This window comes from Myxine glutinosa, chromosome 3 (assembly GCF_964187855.1).
Source record: "Myxine glutinosa chromosome 3, kmMyxGlut1.1, whole genome shotgun sequence".
Classification (NCBI taxonomy): Eukaryota; Metazoa; Chordata; class Myxini; order Myxiniformes; family Myxinidae; genus Myxine; species Myxine glutinosa.
The window spans coordinates 133,957,279-133,975,305 of record NC_136263.1 but is presented as its reverse complement, the minus strand read 5'-3'; the positions used below and the strand labels follow the sequence as shown (position 1 = coordinate 133,975,305).

The 18,027-nt window shown below is 46.5% G+C and overlaps 1 protein-coding gene across 1 annotated transcript in view; it reads right to left on the bottom strand.

Moving 5' to 3' along the window:
• The window catches only part of ASH2L (ASH2 like, histone lysine methyltransferase complex subunit), a 67,398-nt gene that overhangs the window by 23,694 nt on the left and 25,677 nt on the right, over positions 1 to 18,027 (bottom strand). The window contains exons 7-9 of the mRNA XM_068110072.2: positions 13,237 to 13,332; positions 12,806 to 12,881; positions 7,985 to 8,078 (exon numbers count right to left, since the gene is read on the bottom strand). Coding sequence (XP_067966173.2) covers positions 7,985 to 8,078; positions 12,806 to 12,881; positions 13,237 to 13,332 — 266 coding nt within the window. The remainder of the gene's footprint in view (positions 1 to 7,984; positions 8,079 to 12,805; positions 12,882 to 13,236; positions 13,333 to 18,027) is intronic.

Sequence of the window (18,027 nt, the reverse complement as noted above, 5' to 3'; positions counted from 1 at the left end):
GAGCTTGAGGAGACGTACCGGGGAATAAAAGAGGTGAAGCAGAAATTAGAAGAAGTGGAAGAAGGGGTGAGCGAAATTAAGAAGCGACGGAGAGAGGATAAGAAAGAGATAAAGGAGGAAGTAAAAGAATTGGTCCAAAGTCTGTGTTTGGATCGTGATGATGTGCTCATTAACCGGATGAGGGATTCGCAGGTGATGGAGGAGAAGCGAAGAGGAAGAGGACCCGGTGTAAGTGGTGACCAATATGGTCGTGCGTATGATGCGCCAGGTGATTTAATGAGCTTGGGGGTCGAGATGGACCCGGGTGTTCGTGAGAGGCCGTTGGTGAAGTGTGCGACAGGTCTGGTGTGCGAAAAAGGAGGTGTGCGAGAAAGTCCGACTCTGGGGTGTGTGAGGAAAAAGTGCGTGCCAAGGAGTGAGGGTGCTGGCGAGAGTGAGTCGGTCGTAGCGTGTGTGCGAGGGAGCACATGGAAGCGCGGTGTGGTAAGTGTTACAGAGGGTGTGACGGGAGAGTGTGCGCAAGAGTGTGCGCGAGAAAGGTGTGTGACGGACAGGTGCATGGGGAAAGAGTGCGCTGTCAAAGGCAAGGAAGAATGCACGCCTGTGGTGAGTGTTACAGAGGGTGTGACGGGAGAGTGTGCGCGAGAGAGGTGTGTAACGGACGGGTGCATGAGGAAAGAGTGCGCTGTCAAGAGTAAGGGTGAGTGCGCTGTCAAGAATGGAGGTGAGAGTAGTGAGAGTGACAAGGAGCGTGAGTTGGTTGTGACAGGTGAGCGAGGATGTACACCTGGAATGGAAGGATGCACACCTGGAATGGTAGAGTGTGAGTGGGAATGCACGCTGGAATTGGTAGTGAGGCACGTGGTTGGGTGTGCGAGTGAGAGCACACCTGTGATTGTCACAGAGGAGGTGACAGAGGAGGGGGCGCGAAGAGGTGTGTTGGTGAGGTGTGCGACCAACGAATGTGTGCCAAAGTGTTCGGTGGTCAGGTGTGTGACCAAGGCTGTGAGTGGAATGAGTGTACCTGGGTGTGTAAGGAAAGGTACGAGGAGCATGGGAACGGCTGGATGTGTGAGCAAGGAACGGGCTGCGGGGTGTAAGCATGCAGGTGAAGCATCGACGTTAAACGGAGCAGCGGTTAGAACGACTTATAGCCGAATCGGGCCCTCGGTGCGTGCCGGGCCTCACGTGGAACGGCCGCGTCCAGGCTCCACTAGGTGGAGCGGGCAGCTGGATAGGAAGGGTCGTCATGGCGACCCCTTTTTGTTGAGACGTGCCGGCAGGTCGAGGTCGGGACATTGGATGGCTCCACGCCAAGGTGGTGCGTGGGGTCTCGGGCCGGGTAAGCCCCCGTCCCTGCACCGAATGCCAGACGCATCCAGCCGCTGGCACAGAACAACCCGCATTCATGGCATGGCTGTACGAAGCCGAGCTTTAGAAGTGAATTGGCGCACCGAGAGGCATTAGTAAGTAGACTGTAATGACGAGGACAGTGTTTTGGCCCCAAAATTAGAAAAAAACAAAATTTGATGATTGGCAAGGGATTGGCAGTAATGATTGGCAGATGATGGGCAGTGATTGGCAAATTTTTGATTTGTTGAAATTTGATGTGCAAAATTGGTAGTGAGCGATGGGCCCGGTGGGTAAGGGTGGCATCCCTGCCACCCTTCCCATGTGGGGGCAAATGCGCTATAGTTTATGGGGTGAATGGCAGTGAAAACTAGCCCGGGTGGGTTAGGATATTGGTAGGGATCTAGCGAAGATGACATTAGGTAACGTTAAGTTTAGTTAGTGACTGATACCTGTAGTGGGGACGCAGGTAGATTAGTGTGGATGATAATGACGTGGGAGTGCAATAGTTTAAAGGGACGACTGGGAAGCGCAAGTTTCAGAGGGGAGTAGTTAGATGAGATGATGCTGTGTGAGAACTGGACAGGTGTGTGGAGCAGTGTATGAGTAGTGAGTGTGTGGATCAGCGCGAATGCGCTTGGGGAGAGAAGGGTGCAGGTGGCACCAGGTGTGAGAGCACAGGTGTGCAAGTACAGGTGTGTGGAATATATGGAGCAGAGAATGAGTGGTGTGGAGAGAGTTGGAGTAAGTGGTACGGAGTGGTGTGCATGGTGCGAAGGTGTGGATGGGGGAAGAGTGGACCCCTTTCACGAGTACCCGGGGCGGGTAGTGTAAGTGTTAGGTAGAGGGTATAGGTAAATTGTGGTTGGATATTGGCATTTGTGGTGCGGTTGCAGAATGGTATTGTGGATGGGTGCATTAGTGTTGTGGAAATGGCTGGGCGTGTAGCCTGTTAGTGTGTGTAGTTGGTTGGGCACTCCACCACTGTGAGGATGTCGGCCAGGTGAGGCCGCAGGTGGGCTCTGGGAGCCGTTAGTGTCAGTGGGGCCCGAGGATCCGGAGGACGGACCCGGGTAGCCCAGTGCCAGAGAGGGCACTGAGTGGGGAGAGCGCCAGAGGGCCTTCCCCCAGGTAGTTAGGTTAGGGTAAGGAGCAGGTAAGCTCGGAGGCAACTGCAGTGGTGGAGGTGTGCAGGTGGGTAGACCTGCGGGGAGAGCTACACGTCGCAGCCCAGAAATTGTGCGAGGGCACCGGGAGATGAATCGGGGGAGTGAGACCCAAAATTGAAAAGCACCACAGTTTGGTCAATGGGAATTGGTTTTTAGAACCCATAGTGTAAGAGGGCCAATGGTTTGGCAGGAGAAAGACCCCGGGTAATGTAAAGTTGTTAAAGTCATTTAGGAAATAGTTAGGATTGATGAACCTGTCGCACCATACGCAGCCACTTGCCTGAGGTGATGATGATGACTCCACACCTGTGTTTTCTTTGTTCTGTGTTGCAGGAAATGAGAATTGCTGTGAGGATTTGTGAGACGCATCACGACGTGGATGAGACATTGGGGTGATTCCATCTCTCCCTCCTTCGGAGGGACTGATGATGAATTGGTGATGGCCAATTTTGATGTTGAGTTGGAGATGGCAAATTGTGATGAGAGTTGGAAATAGCAAATTTGATTGGTTAGGAGGGAGAGAAGACGAATTTGGTTTATGGGAGGAACGGGGAAGACAGTAGGGACGTTTGTTGATTTGTAAAGTAGATGTTTATGGGTAGTGTTGTGGTTTGTGGATACAGTAAGGGGTAAGGGAGGGGCAATGTAGGTTACCTGGTGGGGGGGGGGGGGGCGTACGGTAGGAACGTACCTGTCTCACCTGGTTCCCATGTGCCCCCAGAGTGCATCATCTTGTATTGCGTGCACTTTTGCGCCCTTACCACCTTACTCACTTGTCTTCTTCTTTTGTCTCCCACCTCCGAGGATCTGGCTTTGGGGCAGAGAGAGAGGAGAGAGAGGTGCTGGCTCCGCAGTTGTGGGCCTGCACTTTCGCTGCTTGCTGCCGGGATCGATACACCATATGGACCGCAATTTTTGTGGCCGCCCACCATGGACCGCAGTTCTCTTGCGGGCAAGCACCACCCGTGGATGGACCTATGGGTCAACATGGCACCTATGCCATACAGGTGAACCACTAATAGTTGGCCCCTGACGGCCACAATTTAGAAATGGACGCGGTTGGCGCCTTTCTTTATTTTTAAAGAAGCAAGAAGGCCAAGTGCACCACATGAAGGCAAGACCAGCGGCAGAACATCGGCCGGCTGCGACACCACCGGTGATTGTTGAACACTTTATTGGTGCACCGGATGGTGCTGACTGTACATGATGGGGTGGTGCTTTTGGTGCTTGGAAGGGGTGCTCTGCACATTATTAAAGGCCGTAGGGCCACAGAGCACTCGTGGGTTGGTGTATCGATGCTGGCATGCGTGCTCTCTCTATGCATAACATCTGCATGTGTTCCTCCAAAAACAGGTCCTGGATCGTAGTGTAAATATCAGTGTAGTCTTGTATAAATGATGCTCCCTACCGGCTGTATGTTTAGTTTGAGGATTCTTTCCGCGATTCGGTTATCCTGTGGGTGTGTTTCTGTGAGGAGAAGGGTGCAACGTCGCAGGGGGACATATTTACTCATTTGTGAACATCTGTAAAACTGTCGCACTCAGGGTAGAGTTAATAGTAGAGGGAACTACATCTGAGTGCCACACTAAAGTAGGTAAAAATTTATCGGGTCGGGATGCCCCGAGGTAGAGAAGGGTGCAATGTTGCGGATATGGGATTTGGCCTCCATCCATATCCGCTTGTAAATATTCCCCTATTTCCCCAATACTCCCCAACTATCCCCAATCCCCCATTCCGTAGTCCCATTGTCTGTAAACAACACTCTGTAGAACCGACCTTCCCCTTTTCCCCCATTAAATGTCGTGCCCAGGTTCACCGCATCTCACGTAGACAACTATAGGACATCTTGCTAGTTATTCTTAGTCTATGTCAGTTAAGGACTCGTTTCCATTAATTCTGACTCTTCGTTGCACCAGAATGTGATTGTATGGCACCAGTAGTAAGTTTAGGACCTCCCAATACCTCCCCACAATCTCATCTCCGCATCCTCCCATCATCTCATGAAACAATAACACCAACAACAACAACAGCGGCGCGGGGAGTGCGCGTCCTCACTCCGGCTTGGTTAGCCGCCATTGACCATGTGCTCCGACGGGGTTACCACACAGGGGCTGTCAGCTCCTCGTCAAGGGCGGAGCCCGGTAACCCCCCCGCACCCAATAAGAAGCGGTGGACCGATTCCATCTGGGGCGGAGCTAACGAGCCGAGGGCGTGTCACTCCCCGCTGGATATACGCAGCCACTTACCGGAGGTGACGTCAGATGCGCCCCCAGCTTGGAGAGAGAAGTCGCCACCTCCAAGCGCTGGATACCTCCCGCCTCTTTGGACCGGACCGGGTCGATTCTGCCCCTGAGCCAAGGTGCACCTTGAGCCATCGACTGCCTGCCCTCCCCTGCCATCAATCCCTGTGTGAGTCAGCCTTGTCCCGTTTGTCTGTGGTCTGTCGGGAATAAGATAAGACCGTGTCTAAGTGCCCACCTTTCTGTGCTGTACCTCTTGTCCGTGTAATCTAAACATTCTGCAAACCCATATTATAACCTCCTCCGGAGGTCTTGAGAACTGTACCCCTGGTGTCGTGTCATTTAACCCAGCCGTTGTGTCCTTTCCTTCATTGATCTAGCGTAGCGCGATTCGGCCAACGTTCGAGTGTAATCGGGTAACTTGTGCGAACACGGCGGCCATTCCGCTCGGCCCACCATAACATCAAAGTCGTGTCCGTAACAATACTATTATGTCAGGGGGTAGAGTGATATATAGAGCCAGATAGATCTGTATAGGTAGGTATCCAACTGTCGTGATAGGGAATCTACCTGTAATAAGTTCTGTGTTTTTAGGCGGTTTGTCGGGGTAAGTGTATACCTGTGAACATACAAGGATGTTCGTGTGTTAAATAGTTGGAGGGATTAAGATGAGACCCCTGTGTGTCAGACCTGGTAATCATTCCTTTGTCCATGAGGCAACGCACTCATCTAAACACTTAGATAGGTCCTTAGTGGAACATTAAATAATTCCCCTCCCTTACCACAACGACTTTGGAAGACAAGCAGGCAGCGGCCGCGTACAACACCGGCGTGGGCGTCAGACATCGAGCAAGGCTGGGAGCCACGCCCAGGAGGACTGTTGATTGGTCCGTAGGAGGGACAGAGAACTGCCCCATGATTGGAAGGAAGGGAAGGACTGGTGGTTGGCCACGGGGGTGGCGTGACATGGTGGCGGGAAGGACTTGGCCAATGAGAAAGGACCAGCGGATTGAGAACCTCCGAGAGGTTGAAGTACGAGGCTCTGATTGGGAACGTGCCAGAACTGACGTCACATGCCAGGTTTCAAAAGGACTCGCTGGCGGGATTCTGGACGCTTCGCTCTGGGGGATTGAGTCGTGCTGACGGTTAGCGCTTGGTATTGCGTCGTGCTGAGACTTGAAGTTTGGTATTGAGTTGTGCTGGCCCTTCGCTCTTTGTTGTTCGTTCTTGACTCTTCGTATTGAGAGGTCCTGGTGGTCGTTGGTTCGCCATCTTCGTGGTGCTTGGAGCGGCGCTCGGTACTTGTTGCTTTTGGTGCTGTGAGCGAATGGACCTCGTGGGCGGTCGACGAGGCGCCTGGAGTGGGGCGGGTCGCTTGGGCCTGGCGGAGCGCGTGGGTGAAGTGGACGGAGGGTTTCTTCGCGCCGGAGCTTGGAGCCGCATTAGATGGTGGACAAGACTGCAGACAGTTAAGACGCACCACATTTCACACGTACACGACGGACAGTTATTTTTGCAATTCATTTTCCTTTGTCTTGTTTCTGAGGTGAGGTGTGCGGGATCCCGATTTAGGACATTTTATTACCGGCGCGTATTTTCCTGTCCCGCTATCTCTTGTAAAATAAACCCTTGTATTATTTTCCCTTTCCATTCAAAATCTTGTGTTCGTTGAGTTAATTCCCCTGCAGGATCGGAGCTGCGGTTGGATCGCTATAGGTAAGCGCTTCCGCCTCTTCCTCTTCACTTCGTCCTCCTGCAGTTTATAGCCGAATCCGATTTGGTCGTTGCCTCCATTAAAGCCGTTTGAGCCATCCGCGAGCCCTGGTATTAACCGGAGGGTATTCGCACGACAATACATACATATGTGTATATATTAGGGTGGTCCCCAAATGAATGGGAAAAAATTAAATTCATAAAAACATTATGACCACCCTGCCATTTTTTTTTTACAAAGACTTAAAGAAGTTAACATACAAAATTTCAGCAAAATTGGTTAATATTTAGAGGTGCCACAAGTGGCCACTAGTAAGGTGAGAATTGGTCCCAGGTAGACCAATGTGAAGAACTTCTCGAAACCCTAAAACAGCTCCAGTTCCTGAGGGAACAAGCAAGTGATGTGAAAAACGACAGACAGGAGGGGAATAAAGGACAATAGAAGGTTCCCCAGATGGGTGAATCATAGCACACTATGGATTAAGGAAAATAAGGTGACACATGCGCACTATGCAGTGAGTACACACATAAAGCTTTTTTAGTTGAACAAAAGTGGTTAATTTGATGCATCGTTTGTATTAACATTAAATAACAAATACACTATAGTGTACTGTATACTGTTGTGAGCTCAATCTGCAATGGCTTTGTGGCACCTCTAAACGTTGTCCAATCTATACCAAATTTTGTATTCTAACTTCTTTCAGACTATGTAAAGAAATGGCAAGGTGGTTGCAATAAAATCTTCAACTTCATTTTTCGGGACCACCCTAATATATATATATTTTTAAAAACCACCTTTAGAGGCCATTTTTCCCCGCAAGCGGGGGTTGGCCTTTTTCGGGGACCGTGGTTGTTTTTGCTGTTGTTTTTTTTGGTCCCCTTTTTTTGAAGCAATGTTTTACGGCCGGATGCCCTTCCTGCCGCCAACCATTTTTGTTGCCTTTTTACGACAAACAGGGAATTACCAGTGAACTGGTACTCAATTTGCCGACCTCGGAAGGATGACAGGCTGAGTCAACCCCCCTGGCGTTAATTCAGCGATCGACCGGGATTCGAACCCAGGATCCTAGGATCCTAAGCTGGCACCCTAGCCGCTAGCCCAACACCAGGGTTATATACCTAATATATATATTATATATTATATATTATATTATACCTATTATACCTATTATATATTATATTATATATTATATATATATTATATATTAACACCAACACCTAATATATTTATATTTATATATATATTTATATATATATATATATATATATATATATATATATATATATATATATATATATATATATATATATATATATATATATATTTATATTTATATATATATTTATGAAGCATGGTGAGAAGAAAGGTCCAAAATTATATTATACAAGTATGAAGAAGGAATGATGCATATAGTGAGGAGCAGGGTCCAAAACTATATTTTTGCTTACAAATCGATAGACGTCACCAAATCAAAAAGAGACAAAATGGGGAAAGACATCAAAGATAAGTACTTGCGAGTCCTTTTCCCCATTGTTCCAGTAGCTCCATCTTGTTTTCTCTTTGTTCCTCGACCTTTACCAACTCCTGATCCAGTAGCTGCAGCTCCTTAAAGAAAAAAAGAAACCTTTTATTTTAACTGCTTTCTTGTTTGTACGTGTTTCAAACCTACTCATTACACAAACTGTCATTAATATTGAAAAGTCACACAACAAATTGGCGAGGATTGAATATGGCAGTCTTATGTGATTGCCGGCGCGAGGAGAACCATCCATCCATTAGCTTTTAAAATGTTTCTGACTTGCTATTTTGTGTGAAACTGCCCCTAAAATCCTTAGAAAGGAGGTAGGGACTTGTAGCTCCTCAACGAGCCCCGACTTTGCATTGAAAAGGATGGTGATTATTCACCAAAATATTGAACAATTTGATGGAAAAAGTGAAAATCTACCGAATGGCAATGATTGGCCTGTTTGGCAGTCTCACCCCAACACAGCTCACAAACAACAACAACAACAACAACAGCAGCAGCAGCAGCAGCATCAGCATCAGCATCAGCATTTCCCCCTTTTTCAGGGGGTTGGTTGAATAATAGCATTCCTCCATACTGATATATACCCCTTGCGGCAGTAGTGTAAAACCGAACATTCCATATTTTTCTTGTCATTTTCAATCCATAACTTTTGAGGACCACAAAATTAGAAGGCATGGTATTGTAAAGAATGATGTTACACTTAGTCATAAAACCAGCCGACAAAAACTGAGCAAATTATCCTGGTTCATGAAGTATTCAAAATGATGGAATCAACAACAGGCATTTTAAGGCAATTTTCCCTGCTTGAGTGGGGGTTAGCCTTGAGGGCCCCATGACAATCTTCTCCATCTTGCCCTATTTTCTACATCTCCTCTTGCTAACAACCCCTTTGCACGCCAAGTCTTTCTCGGTCTTCCCCGTCCTCGACTTCCTTCGACATTCATTTCCATCACTCTTCTCAACCAGTCACTTTCATCCTTCCTCAACACATGCCCAAACCATCTCAACCTGTTTCTCTTCACAGCATCCATCACAGGCTCCATTCCCATCATCTTTCACAATTCATCATTTGTCTTCCTCTCTCTCTCAACGATACTCTGCACATCCACTGAACCATTCGGATTTCCAGCCTTCGTTGCTGCTCTATGTTCATTACCCATGTCTCGCTCAAATAAATCAGAACAAATCTCACACATGCAGCACACACCTTTCCCTTCAGCTTCAACGACACTCCCCTCCTCATCAGCACGCCACTCAGTTCCCGAAAATTCTTCCATGCACATCTCACTCGAGCAACCGATGCCGAGTCTGATCCACCTTCTCCATTCAGCATGTCTCCGAGGTAGCAAAATGTTTTCACACCTTCCAGCTTCACGCCGTCTCCAAGATCCAACTCAACATTTCCTCCATCTGCAGCTCCCTCTGTGCACATCTTACACTTGAATGTAGCTGCCACACTGGTCAATGACCCTCTCAGACCACTACATTTTGATGAACCCACTCAGCGCACATTGTACATTGAATGGAGTTCACTCCGACACCCTTGCTGCACACAGCACACGGCCACTTCCCAGTTCTTTCCACCTCACCACTTGCCATCACTTTAGTCTTTCCGATGTTCACCTTCAGACATTTTGCCTCCATACATTCCTTCCACTTGTTCATCTTCTCCTTCAGTCCATCCATACTCTCCCCAATCAACACCAGATCATCTGCATACAACAACTCCCACGGTAGGGTGCATCAAAGTATACATTTCCAGCACATTTTCTGTCCGGGTGCTAAAAGTGTTCCATTTCATGTTGTTACAACACATGCAAAATATTTTTGCAATCCGTGGTGATCTCGAGGTGCATCGGCACATCAGCTTTTACGACTGAAGGAGGTTACCAGCAGTATCGTGTAATCCGTGTATGTCAAGGTGGGTAGCCGACGAGCCACGGCTTACTTTCAATTAGTATGTTGACATTGTTGACAGGTAACAACATGAAATGGAACACTTTTAGCACCCAGACAGAAAATGTGCTGGAAATGTGTATTTTGATGCACCCTATCCCGTAATCCCTCCTTTACATTCTGAGCCAGCACCTCCATCACAGCTACAAATAGTAGTGGACTTAGTACCGACCCATGATGCACTCCCACCTTCACCTCAAACTAACCACTGTTCCCATCCTTCGTCCTTACAGCTGTGCGCTCTCTCGTACATTGCCATCACTACACTGATCAACCATTCCTCCACTCCTAACTTCCTCAATGCCCACGTCACTACTTCGCGTGGAACCCTGTCGAATTTTTTCTCCAGATCAACAAACCCAAGAAACAACTTCTTCCTCTTCTCCATGTACTTCACCTGCAACTGCCTTACAATTAAAATCGTGTCTGTCGTTCCTCTTCCTGGCATAAATCCAAGCTGCATTTCTTCGATCTTCACTTTCTTCCTTATCCTCTTCTCCAACACCCTTTCCAATACCTACATTCCATGCTCCAATAACTTTATCACTTGATATGAGCCACAGACCAGAGGGTCACCTTTCCCCTTGTATAGAGGGACGAGAGTACTCAGTTCCCAATCCACTGGAATGCGGCCTTCTTTCACCACCAGATTACAGATCTCTGTCATTCTCTTCACACCCCAACTTCCCGCTACCTTCAACATATCTCCCACAACTCCCGTCAGCCCTCCCGCTTTTCTACTCTTCGTTGCTTTTATCGCTTCCTCAACTTCCTTCTCGGCTATCTTCTCTGCGGGTCCTAAAACTGGGTTACTCTCTATGTTGCCATCCCATTCATTCTCTGCATTCAACAGCATTTCCATATGTCTCTTCCATCTGGGTCCACAACGATTTGTCCCACTTCATCCTTCAAGCAACTCACCCCCATCACATCATACCTCTCTTTCGCGATCTGCTTTGCAATCCTGAATACCGCTCTCTGATCCAAATCCAAGCATTCTAAGAACATTTTCCTGCATGCCTCCTACGCCTTTGCTACCTCTTTCTTTGCAGCCTTCTTGGCTGCCTTATAACTTTCATGCTCTGCTTTTTCTGCTCCTGTACCCTTCGCCTTCTGCCACTCCTTGAACTTCTTCCTCTTCTCGTCAATCCTCTTTCCAACTTCATCATCCCACCACCATGTTTCCGAGTGCCTCGATGGTCCTTTTGTCCATCCACATACCTCACCAACGGCTCCCAATAGACTATCTTTCATTGACATCCAACCACTTTCAAGCTCAACCACATCATCCTCGACCATACTCAGCATTTCTTTTAATGCCTCCCTTACTGTCACCTCTTTCAACCTCCACACCTTCATTCTCGGTTGGTACTTCACCCGCCGAGCTCTCCTCGCACCTTTCACCCTTATATCGCAGACAACCAAGTGGTGCTGTGAAACAGCCTCCTCCCCAGGGATCACCTTTGTGTCCCGGAGGTGCCCCCTATCTCACCTACGCACCATCAGGTAGTCAACGGTTGTCGTCGACCCACCTGACGTGTATGTAAAAAGCTTATGATCCGCTTTCTGGAACTCAGTATTACAAATCAACAAACCAGGTCCATCAGCAAACTCCAAAATCCTTTCACCTTCTCCATTCCTCACACCATATCCGTAACCCCAATGAACTCCCTCAAAACCGTCTATACTCCTTCCCACATGTCCATTTAGGTCTTCTCCTACCACAACAACTTCCTCATCTTTCACATTTTCCATCAGCTTCTCTATCGCACACCAGAACTTGTCCTTCTATTCATCGCTCCGACCGACCTGCGGAGCATATCCCGAGATGACGTCCACGAAGACCTTTCCAATCATCATTCTCACCATAAATAATCAACCTTTCACTCACTCTCGTCACACTCACCACACTGTCTACAAACTTCTCAGAAAACAGGACACCAACACCATACACGCCTTCTGGGCACCCTTGCCACACAAACTTGTGTTTCTGTCCCTGCCTACCCTTCACCATTCTCACACCACTTCCCTTCCATCTCCTCTCCTGCACACAACATATGTCCACTCCTCTTCTGACCAATACTTCCACCACTTCTCCTGATCTCCCTGTCATTGTCCCTACATTCCATGTCCCAAACCTCATTAGCCGATCTCCACGTGGGGCATCAGACGTTTCGTCGTCATAAATGGAGTGATTTCCACCCTTGCTTTGATCGGGTTCCCCACCTTGATTTTTGACGAGAGTGTGAGAAGACCCCCACGGGGTACTTCGGGCTGTACTATGCCCATGTGTCATTGTAATTATCATGGTTCCCTTTTTGAGGCAACGTTTTATGGCCGGATACCCTTCCTGACGCCAACCCTTTTAGTTGTTTCTTATGACACGCAGGGATACGGTGTACCTATTCTAAACCGGGGTACACACAATAGATGGAATCAATTTATTATTATTGGAAAACTGGCTATTTTAATAATAATGCGCATGTTTATTTGTCAACCCAGAAATTACCTTAATTTTAACAATGTGTACAATTGATTTCGTTGATGCATTTTCAGGGAAGAAATGGTGATAAAAAACCACGAGTTATAAAATTAAAAACAGCTGCAGCAGGTCAACAATGATTGGAGAATTAGCTTTGCAACGAATGATTCGTATATGTCGGTATACGAGTGCTTGAAAAACGATGTTGTGAGACGTCTGTCTGTGTGATTACATTCAGCCGCATGACTCCATTATTTGCCGAAGCACCTACTGATATATTCAGGCTGCGCTCCTCCATGAGAATGACCTTACAAAAATAAAAATAAAAGAAAGAAAGGCCTGATACAACTGTAAACATATTCTCACCATTAAATCCTGCAGGCGGTAGAGCAGTCCCCACCTGCCTTGCTGACTCGTATAATGGACCAATAGCAGCCAAGTCCTGAATATTGGTGAAAAGGTATCAGGTAATGGGTAAAGGCTGTACACATTCTGAATCTTAGATTATGTCAGACATTTGTGTTACATAATACTGACAGCTTTTTCTTAAAGAAAGAAATTCTGACAGTAACCTTTAGTCTTGTTACCTGTTACCCCCCAAAACAAAAGAAAGAACAGAAAGTGGCCTCTCACAGACCACCTACTGCCGAAGAACAGCACATGTCGGATTACTAAAGAGATCATCTAAATACAGCTGGCTCACCATTCCATGCCTTTAAGCTTGGAGGTGATTCTAGGTTAATATGACCAATGAGATGAAGTCAGGACTTCATGGAAATAAAGTTGGTGAAACGTACCTGATCCAACAAGCCAAATCTAGGAAAGTCGCCCTCCTGCTGTCGGCATCCCAGATCTGGTTCTTCCTTCACCAGGAAGACATCTCTTTCTTTGCACTGGATAGATTCATAAACATCACAATTCATAAACATCTAACTGGGCAGATGACCAGGATCCCCATTGGCGATGTGCAAAACATTTTTTGATAAATATAAACATTCATCATGATGTAACTCAGGGGTCGGCAACCTTTTTGACATGAAGTGCCAGTTTGAAATGTTCTTGTTAATTAGTGTGCCATATCAACATTAAGTTTAACATTAAGTTTAATTTTGACACCACATCAAAAAAATATTTCCAACAGACATGGAATTTTATTCCATCCATATCGGCTACATGCATAGCAACAACATTTTAAAGAAACATTTACCGAACATCTACCGAACCTGAACCGCTTCACTGCAATTCCTGTGGGAAATGTGAGTGGGAGGCCATACCGTCAAACTAAACAAGCATTCTGAGTATTGCGCTGCAATACATGTCCCCTACCGGCATTGGGTAGTACTGTCAATAGAAGACAGTATTATGACTCACCGCACTCCAAATTATAGTCCCGAAAACTGTTGGGGAAATTCCCAAAGTTCAAAGTGCCATAACTTTGTCAAAAATGATCGAAACGTCATGAAGTTGGAACTTGATCTGTAACTTGTCATGACGAAACCATGTACCAAGTTTGAAATCATTAGCATTAAGAGTTTAGAAAAAAAAGTCCGGAAAACTGTTCTTTGCGTGACGGACTGACGGATCGACAGACTGACAGACTGACAGACTGACAGACGGAGGGACGGAGTGCAAACCTATAGTCCCCTACGGTGTACACCGGTAGGGGACTAATAAGACAGGCCGCGTTACGAGAAAAACTACTACCCCCATTTTCCTTACTACCACCCCATAAAAAACTCAAAATAATGACGAGATCAATATTAAAACGCAGAAGGTAGCCTGAATGATAACAAAGAGTGGAGATGCAACCGCTGACCACCGGATGTTAACAGCACAGCCGCTCTTACAGCACCTCAGGTTGCCGCGAACGGCATATCGGAAGGCACCAAGCCTGCATCTCCTGTTTTATATCTGCGATTGTTATACAATTCAGAATAATGATGATTAATAATATTAAAACTCAGAAACCAGTCCAAATAATAATAATGAGTGGAGATGCAGCCTCGGACCATCTGCTGTGAACAACACCACTGTTCCCACAGCACATCCGGTTGCCGTGAATATTGTGTTTTGAATGCGCCAGGCCGGCATCTCATGTTGTGCATCTTTAATTATTATTTCAGTAATATAATTTGGAATTGGAATGGTGACTCTACTCTGATCCATCTACCTCATCACCCTGCACAATCACACCGGAATACTGTTATAGTGCAACACGCGCAACAGCCAATGGCTGTTCAATAGGTGATTTGGCATGCAGCGGAGAGGGCACTGCTTTCGCCAGTGTGCCAATGACTATGCTGCCGTGTGCCAATGGTGGCACGCGTGCCTAAGGTTGCCGACCCCTGATTGTAACTTATGTACTTGGCATGTATGATACAAATGGTTCAAAATACATAGACATTTTTGAATAATGGGGACAAAACTACCACTCTGTACACCTCTACACACCCTGATTAATGAACATTTCTTTTACTGAGCTGTTTTCAGAAATTGTGAAATTTTTGAACAGCATTTTGAGAAATTTCTCTCCGCCCTCCATGTCAAGATGTTTTCATGCAAATAATGCGAGTCGATCTTCCCTTCCTTGCATGCAGAATCATTTTCTTGAAAACAATGAATGCCATTATAGCTGGGTCATCATCGTGATCTCTAAGCCTGTTGTTGGTCGAGGTGTGAACCTCAACGCTTGCTCAACGCTTGCAACGCAAAACAATGAATGCCCCACTTAATGGTTGAGGTGGCTGGCTTGAGATCTTAAGGTCTTGAGTTTGAGCCCCTGTGGTGACGTTGAAATAACACCGGGTGGGTTAACTCAGCCTGTCATCCTTCCGAGGTCGGTAAAATGAGTAACCGCTTGTTAAAGAAATGCAAGCATTTGATAATGAGATAATGGCAAGCATTTGTCCAGATATACCATGGGAATCCAGCTTATGAACGAGACTTCTGTTGCATACTGAGCTGGGATAGAATTACAGACAGACTCTACACACTGGAGCTTGGCATTCTCAAACACCCTTTCACAGCGATTGCTCGCAAGACAATATAGATGTCAATATGTGATAGATACGAGGCCTCAAAGACAAACTAAATCAATATGAATACAAGAATACAGAAAAAAAATTCTCCAAGGCAAAATCAATGTCTAACTACTACATTCGAAAGTCAGTCTTCTTCATATTGTGAACCGTGATGTCTGTCCGTGTGTTCGTCCGTCTCCCGCTTGTGGCGGCTTCCCACACTGTGTTTGAAAATCTGCGCACACAGGCACAGCTCAACATTCACTTTTGAAATGATGGGAAAACAGACACGAATAATATTTCTGCCAAATTTTATTTCGTGAGCAGGATATTGATTAAAACGTAAACCTTTCTCGTCAATAGGGACGGGTATTTTTGCGTCTATCAAATAATTTGCACTGTCACCCCTCCCCCTTAACTCGGGACAACTCTTCTGGCATTAGCTTGCCACTTCAGGCGATTTGTACAGTCCACTTAATTCACAAAGCCACTTACATATTCTTCTCTTCATTCAGAAGTAGTAGATCGAACACTGCCTCTCCATTAAATTCTGTTGTAAATTCACTTTCACCCACAATCATTTGCAGTTACTCTGCCATGCTCATGTAAGATACGGTGGATGTCCTTGCATGGAGAGCATGGATACTCTTGAGTGCAGACCAATGTTTCCAGGGGAAGGTCGAAACATGGAGGCTATTCTATCGGATGACTCACCAGTTCTTTGTTAGCCAGGTTGTTATCCATCCAGATATTGTGCCACTTATCCTTTGTGTTAAGCCCCGCATCATTAAAAACAGGTTGATGGTATGATTCCAGTTGCATGGATGTTAGTGAAAAGAGAAGCCAACCAATCATGTCCATGAGGTTACAATATCTTCAAGAATTCAAGATAGATGCCTTCGATTCATGCTGCTTTTCATTCTTTGGTGGGAGAAAGGCTCGCGTCAATGTCAGCCCTGGTGTAGGGGGAAGAAAGCAGGGATGTAGGAGGAGATAATGACATAGTCTTGGAGGTTCCATGCCTTTCTACTTGAATGAGTGAAATCAAGCTCCTCAACAGTCTGCTGCCATCTTAATTGTCTGGCAATGTCCAGAGATTCCAAGAACTCAGATACAACATCCGTATCCCCAGAAGCTTCAAACTTTTTTTTTTTGTTTTGTTTTGTATACAGAGTCGAGGCTCGTGAAAGAGCTAACATTTATCAAACAAACAAATCAAACAAACAAGCAAACAAAGTATATAAAAAGGGGAGCGGTCGACAAGATGGGGAGGAAGCACACAAACACAACACCCGAGAGCAGGGACATCGGGAGATGTTTTTGGAGGGAGAGGGCCTGGGGGGAGGCAGGATAGGTATAAAACGCAAGGACACCAAGGACTTCCAGGAAAGAAGTCAAAAGTCACCTCAAAAAAGTGGATTTGGGGTGAAATTAGCGGGGGTAGAAAAGATCAAGGTTTTGGATTGGGGAAGATAAGAGATGGTAGTGAACAGCCGTTTTAAAGACCTGGAGGGAGGAGTGGGATTGAAGAGAGTGAGGGAGTTTGTTCCAGAGGCGGGAGAAAAGAGGAATTAAGGAGTGAAGGTGAGCAGAGAGTCTTGATTTTGGCAGTTTAACCATAAGAGGGTTGCAGGCAGATCTTGTGCGACCTGCAGGAATATTTGGGGGACAGAGCCCAGAGAGAGCTGGGGGAGCAAGGCCGGAGAGGAGTCGGTAGAAGACAGAAAGACCACCAAACTGCCTGCGGTGATTAAGTGAAAGGCCCTCGGAGATAGCGTCATCGCGGGAGATTCCAATGATTCTGAACGCTTTGGTTTCAACAGCGTGAAGACGAGCTAGGTGTGAGGCAGGAGCACCAGCCCAGAGGGGAGAGCAGTACTCCACTTGTTGGAGGAGTTGATCAGTTTCTGGCAACCAACAAGGTGTGTGGCATTTGCATCTTTTCGGATCTTGCAGAAGTTGCTATCGCTCTTCGGTACAGGGTTGAGGCTGGTAATCTGTTCCTCATCTTCTGTTATGAAATCTCCCAGTTGGCTTTGCGAAAATTCCAGCGGGTGTTAGATTTGGATGTAATTAAGGGAACCTTTGTTCCAATGTGGACTAATGCTGGTTGATGTTAACATCAGCAGTGCTAGATGGTAATAGAGAAACAAATTACCTGTCACCTATTTTGGATTTTGGATCTTTCCAAAATCTTTCCTTAAATCCTCTCCCACCTCCCCCCGAGCCTTCTCCCTCCCACATTTCTCTCGATGTCCCTGCTCTCAAAGTTGTGTTTGTGTCCTTCCCCCTCTCTCCCCATCTTGTCTACCGCTCCCCTTATTATATGTTTTATGTGTCGGTTTGACTTTTTGTGTGATTAATGTTAGCTCTTTCACAAGCCTCGATCTTGTATACAAAAAACAACAAAAAAACCAACAAAAATATCAGCTAAAATATCGTGACGTCAGACTGGTTCTATGCTAAAATTTGCATTGTTTGGAATTTAACCGTTCCCCCCCCCCCCCCCCCCCTTGCATAAAACAATAACACTATTAAATCCCAACTAGAGTGCTATAATATTATTCC